The sequence below is a fragment of the Camponotus vicinus genome, unplaced genomic scaffold (genome assembly GCF_025532165.1).
Source record: "Camponotus vicinus isolate PSW18456_S1 unplaced genomic scaffold, iyCamVici1.0 SCAF_13, whole genome shotgun sequence".
Lineage (NCBI taxonomy): Eukaryota > Metazoa > Arthropoda > Insecta > Hymenoptera > Formicidae > Camponotus > Camponotus vicinus.
In genome coordinates this window covers 601964-618885 of record NW_028141949.1, presented here as the reverse complement: position 1 = coordinate 618885, position 16922 = coordinate 601964, and the positions used below count along the sequence as shown (strand labels likewise).

The 16922-nt window shown below is 34.6% G+C and overlaps 2 protein-coding genes and 1 long non-coding RNA gene across 4 annotated transcripts in view; 2 read left to right on the top strand and 1 right to left on the bottom strand.

The window, feature by feature from the left end:
- The window catches only part of Timeout (circadian regulator timeout), a 98756-nt gene extending 91264 nt beyond the window's left edge, over positions 1-7492 (top strand). The window contains exons 21-28 of one of the 2 annotated variants that reach the window (XM_083087599.1): positions 318-417; positions 1670-1804; positions 3922-4149; positions 4661-4945; positions 5070-5180; positions 5521-5661; positions 5852-5944; positions 6030-7492. In XM_083087599.1, coding sequence (XP_082943725.1) covers positions 318-417; positions 1670-1804; positions 3922-4149; positions 4661-4945; positions 5070-5180; positions 5521-5661; positions 5852-5944; positions 6030-6256 — 1320 coding nt within the window. In that variant the 3' untranslated portion in view covers positions 6257-7492. The remainder of the gene's footprint in view (positions 1-317; positions 418-1669; positions 1805-3921; positions 4150-4660; positions 4946-5069; positions 5181-5520; positions 5662-5851; positions 5945-6029) is intronic. The other variant, XM_083087600.1, reaches the window with a different exon arrangement.
- LOC145964626 (uncharacterized) lies at positions 7169-16293 on the top strand. Its single transcript, XR_014436521.1, has 4 exons — positions 7169-7254; positions 7536-7777; positions 14815-15150; positions 15886-16293. It is a non-coding gene; the product is annotated as an uncharacterized LOC145964626 (long non-coding RNA).
- LOC145964627 (4-vinylanisole receptor-like) lies at positions 8376-10757 on the bottom strand. Its single transcript, XM_083087602.1, has 7 exons — positions 10367-10757; positions 9696-10074; positions 9551-9622; positions 9205-9316; positions 8995-9102; positions 8643-8852; positions 8376-8549 (listed from the first exon to the last, which is right to left on the bottom strand). Exons 1-7 carry the CDS (start codon positions 10755-10757, stop codon positions 8481-8483), a joined length of 1341 nt encoding a protein of 446 aa, XP_082943728.1. The 3' UTR covers positions 8376-8480.
- Positions 16294-16922: the final 629 nt, after the last annotated feature.

The window sequence follows — 16922 nt, the reverse complement described above, 5'->3', positions numbered from 1 at the left end:
TGCCAATTTATATATTTGGAAAGATATATTTATATTCTTTTCAAATATCGATATTCTGTTATAATTATTCGATTATTCAATCTCCGAGCCACTGTTGAGAGTTGCAAAGTATAATGTTATTACATTTTGTATTCACATGTAATTTGCTTATATTTAAATGTGATTAATATCTTAAACATATTAGGCAATGATTATAATAATGTTTAATATTGTGCGACTTATATATAAGTATTCTTAGGGATTTTTAAAATATTTTTAATTTTTTTTTCATTACGCACACGGCTTAATTTGTTATCTTAAATCTCGTAATTAATTAGAACGTGCGAGCTGAGGTACAAAAGAGGTTGCCTAAGGAATGGTCCGAGGAAGAAATTACCCAGCTTACGGAACTTTGGACACAGTTCAAGGACGATGACGGTAATTTTTAAAATTTATTTTCTTTAAGTTACTTTCTCATTGATATGTTTTTTATAATTCCTTTTAAAATTTTTCACTTTCTTAAAGTATAAATCTAATTAATCGTTATTGACTCACATATTTTCATCATTCATTTATTTAGCACATTTCTGAGTTAATTCATAACGCGATTATCACATTCAAAATTAACTATCACATTCATAATTAATTGTGATTATTAATCATGAAAATTTGAAGTAAAGAGCAAAGTTTATAATTTAATATAATATAAATTTTTCACGAAAATCTGGCGATATATTGTAGTAACTGCCATTTATCGTAATTTGCAATTTATCTACGAATATTATATATGTACTGAAAATGGCCTTAACCCAATTCTCGATATAAATTTGTTCGATAGAAATTTGCCATAAATTTTCGCGTTAATTCTAACCGGTTATTCGCGTTCCGAAAGTGTTGAATTATTTCGTGAATGCGAAATTCGTGCGAGAATTCGTTAACACCGGAACGATTCCTAGGATTTAATTAAGCTCCGAACATCGGACACGCTTGGCTGCTTGTAGTAATAATTTCGAATCCTCTGGGACGAACGAAGAATAATATCCTTCCTGACAGAGACATTTTCAGAGAAGTCTTGTAAAACTTGTTTCATTTTCATACGAATCCGCCGCTCTCCATAACTTTTAATCTTCGAAGTCGCTTCTACGCCAGGCGTAATTCTCAGATGTCCGCGAAATGTCAAGGGCATTTTTCTTCACGTTTCTTTCAAAAATCTCCGCAAAGTGTTTTATTCTATCGTATTTTCACTCCGCAGTTGTTAACTCTAGAATTCCCAACCGACAAACGGAAAACATTCGCAAAGATGTCATGTCGTAAAGGACAATTTTTTTATAAAATTAAATTTATGTCACATAATATAAATCGAATCACGAGCAGTTCATATAGTAAGAAAATTACATTTAAATGTAAAATTATATTATAATCTTTCGAAAAAATTAAATTATCTATGAGTCAAAAGTCCGTAAAGATCGACATCCACTTGACGTATAAATACATTTCGTGAAATAAAGAGAACGCTTGCGTTTCTCTTTGTAAGCTTTAATTGATTTCAACTTTAAATCCTTTTGAAATCTCTAACAATCATCTCGATCTTCCCTTCCTATGATTCTCTCACAAAGTCTTCCTATCATCCACGTCATATCGTTTCTTGACGACGCTATAAAAATCGAAACTACACTTATGTTTCCGATAGATCCCGTGGATTTGATTTTCACCGGTCTTAGAATAAAGCGGCCGAAGCCGAAGATCAAGGAAAAGCTTTTGGAATTAGGATTGGCGCAGGATCGCAAGGAGCTGCGCAAAAAACGGGCCAGAAAAAGCAACCAAGGTGAGTATAGCTATTCGTTCTTCCTCCCTCATCACAATCCAGTCTGGAGCATATCCCTTGTTCCGGCCAATCCCATCCCATTCCATTCGCATCTGTCTTTCTTACTATCCTCCGATTCCGCGACTATTCCCATTCGATCAGTCTTCTAGTAACGCGATTGCCGGCGACTGCATAGAGCGGCTCGCTTTCAACGGGGAGAGCGAAACGACGACGTAGAGATAGAGAGAAAGCGCGAAAAAGAGGGAAAAAGTGAGAAGGAGCAAAGATCAATTTGTACAGGATTCTTCTCGCTCTCCTATCCCGATTTCTTACGAACCGTGGAGAAAAAAAAACCTTTCGTCGATATCACCAACCGAGACAAGTTCGCTCGTATGTTTGCGATATCGTTTCTGTTTCTCTTCGTTATTCCTCAAGAGTGAAGCAAGCGCGGTTCTGTGAAATGTTCTTGAGTCTCTACGCGAATTATTCCGGTCTTTGATTTCAATACTATGAAGAGAACGAAATACTATCGTCAAGCTGCACAGGTAGAACGAGTGACATTTAATTAATATTTCCATGAAAATATCGATTTTATGAGAAAATATTTCAACAGTGAACAAAAGGAATGCGTATGTATAAAGTTATAAATTTTCAGGTATTCATATACATATATGACACAGATATTGGGTTATTTAAAAAATCGCGGTATATGCATATTTGTGTGTATTTTTATCAAATTATTTAAATATTATTATATTATTATATTATTAAATTCTCCTCTTCTCTTTCCCCAGTTTATATAACGTTATGCGATAATTTGCGTTGTAGAAATTATATAAAATCGCGCTTTGAACCAGATATTATTCTAGTGGTTTAACTGTATCGATATATATAGATATATTGGTAGTTTGATACAGTTATATATATAGTTATTATATATATAGATATTTGTAATCTCATGAAAAATAATCATGCATTTATAATAATTTTGTTTTAAATACTCGCATAAACTTTCGACTGAAACAATAACACGATTTATGTAGAGCGATTTAATATTTCAAAATTAATATTAAATTAAATATAAATATAAATTGTTGAATCAATTCTTTATATTAATTGTTCAAAATTCAATGCACAGCTTTTTTGTTACGATTACAAAGTGAAAAATAATTATGAGAAATAAGATGATAAAAATTATAGTAAACATTTAATGTTACATATAATTATTTTTTCAAAATGCAAAGTGTAAAAATCTACAATATCTTTACATTTTTTTATTTGAATGCGAAATGTCTTAATCTTTTAAGCAAACTTGTATCACCCAATTTTTAAGTTATTTGAAATAATATTTACGCTCATATATGTTCTTTTTCCATCATATTCGAATATTCGAAGTCCGTAATGATATCATCATGGAATATCGCAATCTTGTTATTTAATATTCGGCAACTACGAATTCCAGACGCACTTTCGCCGCTCTTGGACCAATATCAGTCGCCTTAGCTTCTTATTATGGCGCCGGAAGGAATTTCATATTTATCATGGATATTGTTTTCCTCTCTTATGCCTTATTTGTATTCAATGCATTGAGATAGCTCATATCATAGATATACAGCTGTGAGATGAAGCATTGCCGAGAAGTTTCGGTTCACCTTATGTGTCTTTGAAATAATATTTTCCCTCAATGTCATGTTTTGATGCAATTTCGCTATCCATATAGAATTATCCTATTGTTTTTCTATCAGTGACACATAGCGTATATGCAATTAATATTTACCCAAGATATTCTAAAACGGATCTATCGTATCTAATCTATTTATTAGAATGTAACGTGTTTTAAAAAGTTGTGCACGATGTGTGGGCAAAGATCCAAGGCAGATGTAAATTTAGAGCGCACGCGAGATTACGTCTGAGACTTTCAGCGCGAGAGCGAAAGAAAAGAAATTTGTCATTCAGAGTATTATGGATTTTATACGTATACTTTAATATTTATCACGCTCGAGATTTACCTAATGTTACATGAAATGCCTTCTGCATACATACACACACATACGCGATACCACGCAGTGTACTTTACATACGCTGATGAACACTCGCTCGAGAAAGGTTCACATCGTTTCCATGCATTGTGCGCAAAGGTAAATCGTCGTGGGAAACGCAAGCTGCCAGTAATTCTGACGGGAACGAAAGTTCAGCCACCGACGACGAAGACGACGAAGAAACTCGAAAATCCTCGAAGCGCGGCGGCGCGCTTCGCCGGAGCGAGGAGTCGACGAAAAAGAAGCAACGGAACAGGCGGAAGCTACCGACGATCGTTTACACGGATGCACAATTATCCGGTCTCTTGAAGGACGTCATCGACAAGGGTGAGTATCGCTGCCCTCTCGTGTTTTTTTCTTCTCTCCCTCGACGTGCATCCGCGTTTTTGTGATTAATGAAAGCGCACTTGTCGCTAGAATGGTCCGCGACCCTCGTTTCCTTCACGCAGGATAAATGTTTCTCTGGAAAAAAGGGACGAAGGCGATGATTTGCAGAAACCATTACGTGAGGGAAAAAATGATGACTTGTCAAAAAAGTGACTTCTCGGGTCACTTTGTGGGATACATGTCTATGGTCGGATGCGAATCACGCTCCGCAAATTTTAAGAAAGCGATTCTTTTCTTCCAAGCTTATCAGTTTAATCCATTTTCGCCAATTTACACATATACTACAGCAATTCGCTATATTAAGATCCAACACAAGTATATCTTTACAAACGAACATCTTTAAAGTAGTGTAAAAACTAACGTGATTAATCCTCATTAGCGAACCAAATTAAATTACTAACGAAAAGAGACTAATGTGGGAAATTTGTTGAAAAAAATCTCGATAAACCAGACATGAGAGAGGCGTTGGAATGGATCAAGGAATCTCTGCAAGACATTCTGGACGATCGTGACGAGGAAAGCTCCGAGGGCATACCCTTGGTGCCGCTGACAGATTACTCGTCGACCGCGATGGATTCACCGAGTTTTCAAAAGCTTCTCCGTGGCCTGGGATTTATGCCACCGGCTGATGCCCAGGAATCTTATTGGCGTATTCCGGCGAATATGCTTACAGCCACGATTCAGAAGCGCTACAAATTGATCGAAGACGCTTTAGCCGGCAAATTTGTCGCCGAGGGTAAGTGAATTTTGGCAATGTCCAACACACACACACATACACACAAACACACATATACACGTACATACATATACACTGGGTAAAAAACTTTCAAGTGAGAATCATTTATCGAAACGTTTTGTAGAAATGCGACCAGAATCGCATAAAGATCATTCCGACATTGACGAAAAGATGGACGACAGTGGAGACGATGTCGACGTATTTGAGAATGTTAAAAAATTCTTTGTACCCACAGGTTAGTAAAACTATGCTTTTCTATAATTTAATAATTTTGTCGAATGAAAAGTATATTGGAAGGAATTATATTGATATTAGCATAATTTTGTCTATTATTACGAAAAATGCTTTCAAAATATAAGGAGCTTTCATCTATAAGATTATAATATTTATAAGTGATTAGTTTTATGGAAATTAAAGTTTACGAATTACTTTCTTAAATTCCAAGATTTTTTTAAGTTAATAATTTTTTAAATTAATAAGGTTTATCAGAGTATTTATTAAAAGATATGATACGATTCTCAATTCCCCCACATATGATATATATAAAGTCTCTAAATCTGTCCAATTATTTTCAGAAACCATTCAATTAGTTTCGGAGCCATCAACTTCCAAACAATCGGAACCGCGCACTCAGTTATCACAGGAATCTAGAACACTATCGCAGTTAAACGAAGAAAGTGATGAAGCAGTAGAAGTAGTAGAAAAAATTAATGAAGGTATGTCATTATCAATTAATTAAGCTTTGCTATGTACGAAATGAAGAATAGAATACATTTTCTCGCCCTCTGTTATTCAAACCAGTAGACTGATATTCCTCTATCACGAATTTACCGACAAATGTATTTTTGTCATTTATTAATTTTCAAACAATAATTTTGTGACATATGCGATGATGTAAAATTTCAGATGGCATAGGCAATACGAGAAACCGCATAAGAATGTTTAATGATTCCTCTGACTCGGAAATGGAAATTCAAAGGAACATTGATGGTAAAAACGGTCAGTAACGTATGCTGATAAAAGATAACTGATCGATCTCCGATCTCTTTATAGATTAATGTTAATATAAATTTTCATTTTACAGATGATACAAAGAGGGACAGATCCGATTCTTCCGATACAGATAAACCATCTAATAAGAAACGTCGACTACTTGATAGCGACGAGGAAGTAGAATCGTTAAAAGATGGTGATGCAAGCAAGACAAATGATTCTCACGTAATAATTAGCGATGACGAAGAATCATTGTCTAATGTGCCATCTGAGCGACCTAAATTATCTCGCGTAATAATCAGTGATGAAGAAGATTAAAAAGTAACATGTATTTATTCATTATCTTATTTTAAATATTCAAAGTGTTCTTATATATTCAAAATGTTATATAGACATAGAGAGTATATACTATATATTATTTTAGTGCTTTTTTTAATTTTAATTAAAGTTAAACACATTTTATCGATTGAAAAAATCATCTCTGTGAAAAATACTCATCACTGAAATTAAAAGTTGCAAAAATAAAAAGGAGATAGATATTCAGTTTTGAAGAATCATCATTAACACAATATATTATCATTTATAAAAAAAATACAAATTTCTTTATAATTTTCGATTTTTGGAAAATATAAGTTTAGCATTGTTAACTTCAGTTGGGAAGTTTGAATCTGCGATGCTTGAGACACTCTTACAGGTATCGGCTTTATCAACGAGTGCTCGAACGAGGTCTCGTATACTATATGTTGTAAGTTTCGTCAAGGTTCCACGACGCTCTTACGGGACAATCGGTTTCATCCGGGGTACACTTCAGGGTGCCAAGAAAAACAGTTCCCGAAAGGCGTCCACATTTCGCCAAGTAACGACGAAGAGAACATGCGAGCGCGGTGGTGCCGGCTGGCAAGGCTGGTCTCCCTCGAGCGGAGTCCGGGTCATGTGATCACCAAGCGTTCGTCCCGCTCGAGATTGCGGCACGTTGAGCGACTACCTCCTCGATCACGTGCATCCCGGTTCGATGGTTGGCCAATGTGGATGACTTTACGTCTTTTGATGGGCAGGTGAGGAGTCTTGGCGAGTGTTAACGATACGTACGTGTGCATCGAGACGTAATCGCGCGACGAAAGACCAACTCCCACCTTTTTCAATACCACCTTCGACGGTTAACGACGGCATCACCGATCGCGGAACGACACATAATGTCGCCGCAAGGACTTCGCGACTCGCGGATGTACGATCAGGGGATCATGCCAGGCTAAGAATGAAAAACCTAGCCGGAACCTAGTCACGAAATATATTGCACGAAGCCTCGGCCGACTTTGGTACATGCAATAATAAATACAATATTAAATATAAATATAATATTAAATTTACTTGCATAAAACACATGTGCGAGTAAATTAATCGATTGTTTTCTTCGATAATCAAAGATTGTTCCTATATTTCTAGTATTTCCAAGAACCCATTCTGATTTATATACATATGTGTGCGGTACACATATATACATACCTTCATTATTAATAATTTTCAGAGATAATAAAATATACAAATACATATGTATTTGCGCATTTTTATTGATTCGACAGATATCGATATGTTGTAGTGTGAAATAAAAAATCTCGATGTTGAGTATCAACAACTGTGGCGAGATGCATATAAAGAACAGTGAGCAAAGTCTGACCTCGGGAAGCCGCATCATTCTCGGCGGTGTATCAGCGAGAGAAACTACTAGTGTCGATCATCATCTCGTCTTCGTCAGTATAGGACGACCGAGATTCCAGAAGAGTGACCACGTGCATTCTAATCTCAACTTTCATATGCCAGGCACGCACGACGCAGCAAGAGGTACGCTGTCGCGACGAGTCCACTCGCGAAATCGAAGCTGCCTCGTCGGGACACGTAGCATCCGTGATAAGATAACATGCGAATGAGTTAGTAAGCCGCGACGTTCGCGATATTCATGCTCTCCTGGTAGAAGCGCGGGCTTCTTATACGGTTGTAGGTGGATAGCATCCTCTCTCTTTGTCCCCACTCTATCGACAAGCTCTCCCACACTAGCTACCTATATTCTTCCTCCTTCTTTCTCCACTCGCTCCATATCTCGATATGAAAGTATGAAGAATGCTTACAATGAGCGCAAGAAAGAGATTTAGGAATGCTAATGTACGATATAAGAGATAGTCGTCCCATTAAAAAAAACAAACACATACATATATAATAAGTTCTTATGGTTGGTATTTTTATCTGGTATACTAATGACTAATAATAATTTAATTATAGAATCACTTTACACGCATCTGATCTGTTTAAATTTTTATAAAGAAAAAATTATTTTGTGGAAAAATTGCCTTACCTTTTGCATAAGATTTTTTTTGGCTAATAGTAGTATTACAGGATATAACTCTAATTTATTCCTTCAATTTTTAATCCAATTTATTATCAATTATCATATACACATATTGTCTTCATCATCAAATTATCATAGTATATTCAGTTAAATAAGCTCTTACGTTAAAGAAAATATATACATAAATGTCTATCGATTTTATCATTCATCTAACATCGTATCAGAGATTGTGCGCAGCATTACAGAATTTGACATTGCCAAACTAATTATCTGTAATATAATTCCATATTGATGTTTAAGGATAAAATATAATAATGTCCGCAGATGAACGTCTAAATTCGCCATGTGTAATATGTTGCTTACAACTCTGAAAGTTTCCAACGAAAGTATGTAAAATGGACCACCGGTTAAAACAATCGGTCTCTGTGCTCGCACCGTAATCATTTGCACTAGTCGATTAATATTGTAATGTTTTAATTGTTTTTCAAAATTGTTTTTCGATTGATTTTTTTTCTCCTGAAAAATCATAAGTTCCCATCCGCAGAAATATACTGAATGCGCAATTTGCAAGCCCTGAAATGATACAAAACCTAAAATATAAATTAATATAACATGTTTAACGAAATAGTCAATACAATTTCTGTATTGTCCTAATTTAAAAATTCCTAAGAATACAGTAGATAAAGATTTTAAAAATTTAGCATACAAAACAAACCAAATATTTGAGTTGAGTGGCAAAGAAACAGAAGATATATAATTGAACGCTGGCGCATAAAAAATATTCGAGCAGAGCCCATAATTTGAAGATGGACTCCGAATCAATCTGTCGAGTTGCAAAAATATATAATTTAAGTCTTTCTAAAAATTAAAGTACAAAATATTTTTAATATACATATTATTGCACACTTTGTAAAATAATTTATACCGCAATTTTAATCGTTGATGCTTCGAATGAGACTAAACAAATAAGAATTAATGTCTCGACACATTGCACGAACATTGCCGGACCGCAAAAAGTTTGCAATGTTTTTAAAAGCCTAAAAAATTTATCTCTTTTAAATATAATATAAATAAATATAATATTTCTTTTCTTATAAAAGAAAAATTACATCAAAATTTTGATACATTGACATTAGAGATCTGATTAAAAAAATTCAAATTATGTAATGAATCTTGATGAAAATATCTCGATAGATTCATGAGATTGATATAACGCAATATAACATTATAATTTCACTATTATTTAATACATTATTTAATAAAAACATTACTTTATAATCTCTGCATGGCAATCCACGCAATTCTTTAATTTTCTCTCGAGAATAAATGTTGCTTCTGGCACGCTGCAAGTATAATAATATATTTCCATCGAAGAGAGTTTTATAAAGCACTGATTAATGCAAAGATTGATCATACTTATCAAAATTGATTCTTGTCAATATTATATTGATGTGTTGAAATTGCGCACAGATGATCATTAGCATCGTAACGTAAAAAGTATCATAGCAAGCAATTCCAAGCGCAGAAGACGTACCGCCGATAATCTGCATAAGATACAGATAAATATAATTATAAATATCATCGGTGTTGAAAGGATACCATCCGATAAACGGCAAACTTCTTTTGATAAATGTATGATTTGCCGAATTCATCTGCTTTAATGCCCAAGTTCCTAGAAGAAATGGATTGGCACACCAATGTAAAACACCATAAATACACGTACATGTCCATCCGTATATGAAATAATTGGAATATCGACGTGCGTATTCCATTTCCTTCTTATATATTTGACATCCTAAAAAGATCTTCTTTAGTGCATACAAATAAATTTTGAGGATTGACTTGCAAAAAATATGTAATTGCAACACGTAATTCGCGAATTCTCTAATTATAGAAAATTATTTCAAGAATATTTATAAACACTTTTGCAACACATCAAAATCATGTGCGATATATTTGTAATATAATTAATAATATGATCCTTTTTGTTCTCATATCTTTAACATTTTCAGTAATATTAAAAAAAATTTACATTCAGATAGAAATAAATTAAATATGTCAATGCACAATAATGGATAATCATGTACCTTCTTCGCTATTATCGATTTGTTGGCAAAGTACGTGGCATTTTTCCAATTTCATCGCAATATCGATGATTTGGCGATTTTCTTTTATACAGTAGCACCATTTTATTAAACCCACCAGATGCATGCAGATTACTCCGATGATATTGGCAAATAATTTCAGCTCGTTTATCATTGTAAGTTCCACAATTTCCGAGAGTAAGAGCAGAGAATTTCCCAAAATAAAGACACTCGTTGCTCCGATTGAAAACACCACTTTACGTAACGGAAACGAGTCGACGGGCCAAATTCGGGCATATCCAAGTATTACAAGCAAGCACGAGATGTAATACTCCAAAGATATTGTGTCTTTTCTCTTGATCTCTGTCTGATCATCGTTACTCTTTCGATTCATGCCTAAGAGAGAGAAAGAAAGAGAGAGGAGGAAAAGGCCATAAATTTAAAAAAATCCAAGTGAGACCTTATGTCCAGCTGCAATGCATTCGCGCAAAAAAGATACGATGGTTACGCGCAAGTACGCTTGGAGTATTCGACTCTTGTTTCGCATATTCCCCGGATACATGTACACCGGACAATTACGTACGTTACGTCAGACGACCTGAGAATCGCACATGTACATATATGTACATACATACACGGTCCGGCCAAGATATCGCGGCGCGGTGCAGCTTTATCGTTGGATTATATAAGCTTGTCATCGACAAACAGAAGAGATAAAAGCTTCTAGATTCGAGTGAAAAATATTTATTTCGTCATGAAAGATAAACGTCGACTCGCCATGTGTAACGATAAGGGACTTGCATGTAAGATTTTTTGAATCTTGACGATTATTAGCTAGCTTGCATTACTGTCCATATTATCTGACTATTATAACACGCGTTATAATAACATATAAATTTTGTAAATGCATCATCAGGAAACAGTATGATATATTGTTGTATTAATTTAATATTTCAACTAACAACGCGTGAAATCCTCCAAGGATACACTTTGAAAATATTACGTTTATCGAACCGACTGGCTGTTGGAAAGCATCCAAGTGAAGAATTTTTAAACTTGCTAAATTTTTATCGTGGAAAAATCGAACAGAGTGACTTTTACAATGATCGTGAATGCGATCAACTTTGAATGACTTTTATGGTGATCGTGAACGCGACCAACTTTCAAACTATATTATATATGTACAATATGTACGATAAAATTTTGTCGTAAGCATGCGCAGATATTAACAGCTGATCGATATAAATATGAATATTATATTAAATAATATGTCAATTTGCGATATATATGACTAGTCTGCCCAACTCATGGATCTCGATCGACTGATGAATTGCGGTATAATTCTTAATTGATCATGAGGTGATACTTAGCTGCAGAACATGCAGTGAAATGAAAGATTCAATGAGATTAGCTGTTGTACACACCACACATTAATCAATTAATTTTCAACTTTTAACAGATAATATGCAAGTGCAACTATCATATGAAAATAGGAGAAGAGTACAAAAAACTTTTGCAAGTTTAAAAAAAAATAAATTGTACAGCACTAGTACTTGTTTGTTTTTGATGCAATAAGCTCTCCATCTTGGAAACTGAATAAAAGTGTCGATCACACTTTAGTAAAGATTGGACAAGCCTGCGATATGGAAATATCAATTCCTCGCAATTTCCTCCTCTCTCTCCACGTATAGTAATTTTCTATGCATACAAGAACGGATGCATTCGTGCTGTGTCCACGCATAGAATTAATTTTCGTTCCGCACGTACAGCCACCTTGTACTTACGCCCAAAGTTCCGGAACCATTTCTCGGCAGCGTTTCTTGCAACGCGCACATCTCGGTCCCCCTCCCGGTCCGGGCATGATTTATGCAAGCAAATAAATGTCACCGAGACGTGTCATTAGACCGGTTCGTTTGAAATGCAAATAGCATTTGCAGCGCGCACCCGGATACACTCTTCAATTAAGTGTCCGCGCAAACTTTTCCCGTGGCCCGGGCGGCAAGTTCGCAGGCGCTTTGATGTCCGGATATAGATTCTCGCCGGACACAGAGAGAAATACGAGCGTGAAACTCGATATCAAATTACACGCTCTCTCGAACAGCCACCGGAAGTGAAGTTGCCGGTTCCCCTGACTCTCTGGTTAATCTTCGGACCTTAAACTCGCTCGCTTCCTGGTCGCCGACAGTATCGCGTCAACTGCATCGGTCGTTGCATCGGATACGAGGACGCGTAATCGCGTTTCGCTCTTAATTTAATTGAAATATATAGCGTTGACGTATCCGTGAGTACTTTTTACTCACTTTCAATCTATATTTATCGTCGGTAAACGAACGGTCAAGAAAAGCGACCGAGATATCAAAAGCCAGTTTTTAATCCATAAATACACCTCGCTTTAATCAGAGAACGTTAAAATTAGAAATGTAATCTCGAAAAGTATAAATCAAACGTTATAAAATGGCTTATACATTTAATTTATTATTTATTTGAAGAAGAAAAAGGAAAGCTTCATCAATCTTTAGAGTCAATTTTCCTGGGTTAATGAGTTTTAAAAATTCATTTTATACGCGAGGAAACTTTCTCGTTCGGCAACTTTGACAATTAGAAAGAGATATATTATTTTTCTTATCATAGTTTTAAAGTATATTACACGGGGAATGAACAAGTTTCTGCGTATTTTATATTCATTCCGCTCGCGCTCCCTCCTTCTTGGCCGCTTTATGTCACTGCTTATACTCGAGTGGACTCGAGTTTGTGTTGGTGATACGATGAATTCATGTGAACGTAATCGGAATGGTCGAGCCGAGTTTTCGGAAGTATCGAACGGGTTCCATGTCTCACTCGGTCCCTTCCCCTGTTCCCGGGCTCCCCCCGTCCTGTTGGTCCCGGAGAACTCTACTTTGGTGATGGTATCCTGCCGCCCGTGTTGTCCGACGCGTTGCCGAATTTTGGCAATGATTGATGGCTATTAAGGACCGGGCTAAACCCGTTCCGCTTATGTACGCGCGCCGAACTTTTTCACGGCACACGATATATAAACTCACGTGCTATATTTGTGATCGCAATTAAAGCGAAAATAGTATGCGTAGCGTGACTCCAGGGCTGGATCAACATTTCACGAGTACCCGTCAGAATATCGCGATATTAAAAGTCGCGATAGCAAAAATGTGAAGCAATTTTTCATAAATAATGTCGATTTAAAATATTTTTAATGTCGATTTAAAATATTTTTTACAGCAAACAAAGGAAAAATATATCAAGCACATCGATAGAAATCGAAATTATCTGAATATGCGTGTTCGAAAATGGACAGTGCAACATGAAGATGATAGTACTTTTATATTTTATTATAAATTATTTAATGCAAATTAATTATAGAGATTGTTGTAGTAATTTAATTTTAAATTTTCTTGTGTATATCGATGTTATTCCATTCCAGTGGAATTCAATATGTATTTCCTTCCGCTCGTATTTGGAAGTTTAAAAGCTGAATTGCACGATCGTTGTATATTTCTCTTGGAGTAATCAAATTAAAGTGCATCGATTGCGGCTTCGCTTTCAGAAACATCGTTGCGTTCGGTGCAGCAGCGGTACTCGATGGAATTACAGTTGACGAAGGGTTCGAAGGGGAGGATGAAAGGGAGATCGATGCTCGCCAACAGGAGAAGCGAGCGAATCGATGAAAAGGTCAAAGGTTTCAGGTGTGTTTGCGCACGGCTGGTACAGGTGCAGCCTCTTCCGCGGCTCTGCTCGCCGTTGCAACAGCAACATACATGACTCTTTATTAACAACAATTAACATTTAGTCTATTGTTCATACGAAGATATCTTTTGTCGACAACGCGTAACATCGCTCGTCTGTCGCAGCTGAAATAGCGTCATTCTATTCTGCCCTGACGCGGTTATAATCAAGTGGCATCGAGGAAATCAGACGTGATCTTGATGAAAATTTGCAAGATTGTTATAGCGATAAAGTATAATATTTTCATTGCAAAATAATGATTGTATAGCACATAAATCACTTCTGATATGGCGTATAACAATAAATATTACTCTAGTTTTTATTACATGACAATAGAAACTACATTAAATTACAATAAATTACAGTAAACTGAGAATGGGACTAATAATTAACAAAATGTTAAGAGAAATAAATAGTTTAATATATTTATTTATATTATTTATTATAACATTATATCTTTTTTTCGTTATATTACTAATTCGCTCTCTCTTATGTAATTTCTATTTTATAAAAAGTGTCTATGAATATTGATAAATCCTTTAGAAATGCATTTAATTTTGGAAGTTTCTTATTATTGTTTAAAAGATATTTTAATAATACAATTTTTTAATAATACAATAGACAATAAATAAACAATAATTCATAAACAATAATATATTTTATAATATATTTTTTAATTGGTAATCAACAAGATAATCTCTTTTCTCTCTTAGGCCAAGCTGGTTCTCCATCTCGTCGCGGTAATGAATGGACGGGGCAGGCCTTTTAAAAATCTGCCTGCTTACCGTATGAACGACCAACTGTCAATTCATGGCGAGCTTGCCGGGACCGAATGTGTCGCAAACGGCCGACTGATAAGGTTCGCGGGTAGCAGGCGAGTATACGTGTTAGCAAGATACGAGACGCTCATGGGCGATGACGGGTGGGTGACCTCGAGCCTCGAGACTGCAAGAACAAGCGGCGCGACCAACTCGTCGATCGTGTTATCCCGATCCAAAGATTTACCAGTCTCCGGTTATGTTTGATGCACCATTATGTTTTCGATTACGGTAGGTTAGTTGCATCGGTAACGTCATCTTTGTCGTCAGCAGCACGTCAAAGCCGGCGAAACACGTAATCGTCGCGTTGCGTGGGAACGCGCACGTCATCGGCCGTTAGATCGGCGATGCACGCAACAATGGAAAATGCTCGATACGCGTTTATCATTATTCGTAAAACGAAAAGATAGCCTTTCTCTTATTCTGTTTATTTCCAGTATAAAGTTAATTAATAATTAATAACAGCTGATATTGCAAAATTTCGATTAAAAAAATATCGAGGCATCAATGTAATTGAAATTTATTTTATTAACTCAATAATATTATTAATCAAATCAATACATAGCATATTGATTTGACTGATAATATTACTGAATTAATAAAATAAATTCCAATTACATTGATGTTGTTGATTCAACATTATTTTTTTCTGATGTTGGACAATTCAAAAATGCATATTGCAGTTGCTTCTTTTCTCTTGTGTTTGAATTTCTTTTTATCCTATACAGTATAAAATATAATATGATGTAATATATAATACATATAATATTGCAATTAAATTAAGATTATATGCAATATTTTTTGATTACTCGAGAGTGAGAATCCTATATCGTTCTCTTCCATGTGTTGAATTTGGAAATTTTGTAAGATTTAATATAACAGAATATTTTTCTTATTATTCTGAATAATGTTAATATTGTCTGACGATGATAATGATATTTAATTATCTTTTTTGTGATATTGCAGTTAGATAATGAAGAATGTTGTTACGTCGACTCGTTATTCTGCTGATAATGGCTGATTGTATTATATATTCATTGCAGTCAACACATCGAGTGCAGATAAATTGGTTGGCAAAAGATAGCGAGTTGGTAAAGTCGACATGAAGGATATTTTTGTAGCAGCAAAACAGAAGTGGCAGAAGCTAGACTTCACCTGATATCTATGCATATGATATTGCAATGTCAGTGGCGTCGCGATGATATATTTCGCACACACGAGTTTACTTAAATGATAGAAATTTTTATTAGGTAATGTTGATGCGAAAGAACTATGCGAATCGATTTTTATATTAATTGCAAAATTCTGCGTTCTTTATAATCTGTTCAGAGAGGAATATCAAGTTTTTTTTAAACAATTCTATTTTGTTGGCAATCTTAGAGAAAAATTTATGCAAATTTTATATTGTGTGTATACATCTCTTGGATTTGATAATATTTTAAATATATCTGAATATAAAATGAAAACTACTAAGCTGTGAGAAAAAGTTAGATACTCTAATTTTATTTTAAATTATCGAGAAACAAAGAAAACAAAATTAAGGAAGGATATTAATTACATAGAATATTTTATTTTTATACATATATCTATTTACAAGAATTCATATATTATATAAACATTATTATACTGAAGTAATAATATATAAAATTGATTGCTCTAATTTGTATTGCATTTACTTAAAGATACATTGATATTATTATTTATTGGCAGTAACGTAAATAAACTATACTATGCTACGAACAGTTAAATATATTTCTTGCTCTTTGCAGGAAATATTTTATATACTATAAACCTCGAGATTAGAAAAGATTATGACGATTATTTTTTGATAATATTAAATAATCGTAAGTATTGTTCATATGAAATATTTTTGAATTTGCAACAACGAAGTAATTAAAAAATATTTAAAAAACAGTAAGATGATGCTATAAAATATATATACAAGACACATAATTTTGCTATATTCTGCACATCACATATAGAAGTATGTATATATAAAATGT

Excerpts from the sequence above, each read along its gene's own strand:
- LOC145964627 (XM_083087602.1), bottom strand. The coding sequence starts at position 10,757 with ATGAATCGAAAGAGTAACGATGATCAGACAGAGATCAAGAGAAAAGAC. Across the intron at positions 9,623-9,695 it reads ACAAGAATCAATTTTGATAA|CGTGCCAGAAGCAACATTTA; the intron begins GTATGATCAATC and ends TTATACTTGCAG. Across the intron at positions 9,103-9,204 it reads CATCAACGATTAAAATTGCG|ATTGATTCGGAGTCCATCTT; the intron begins GTATAAATTATT and ends GCAACTCGACAG.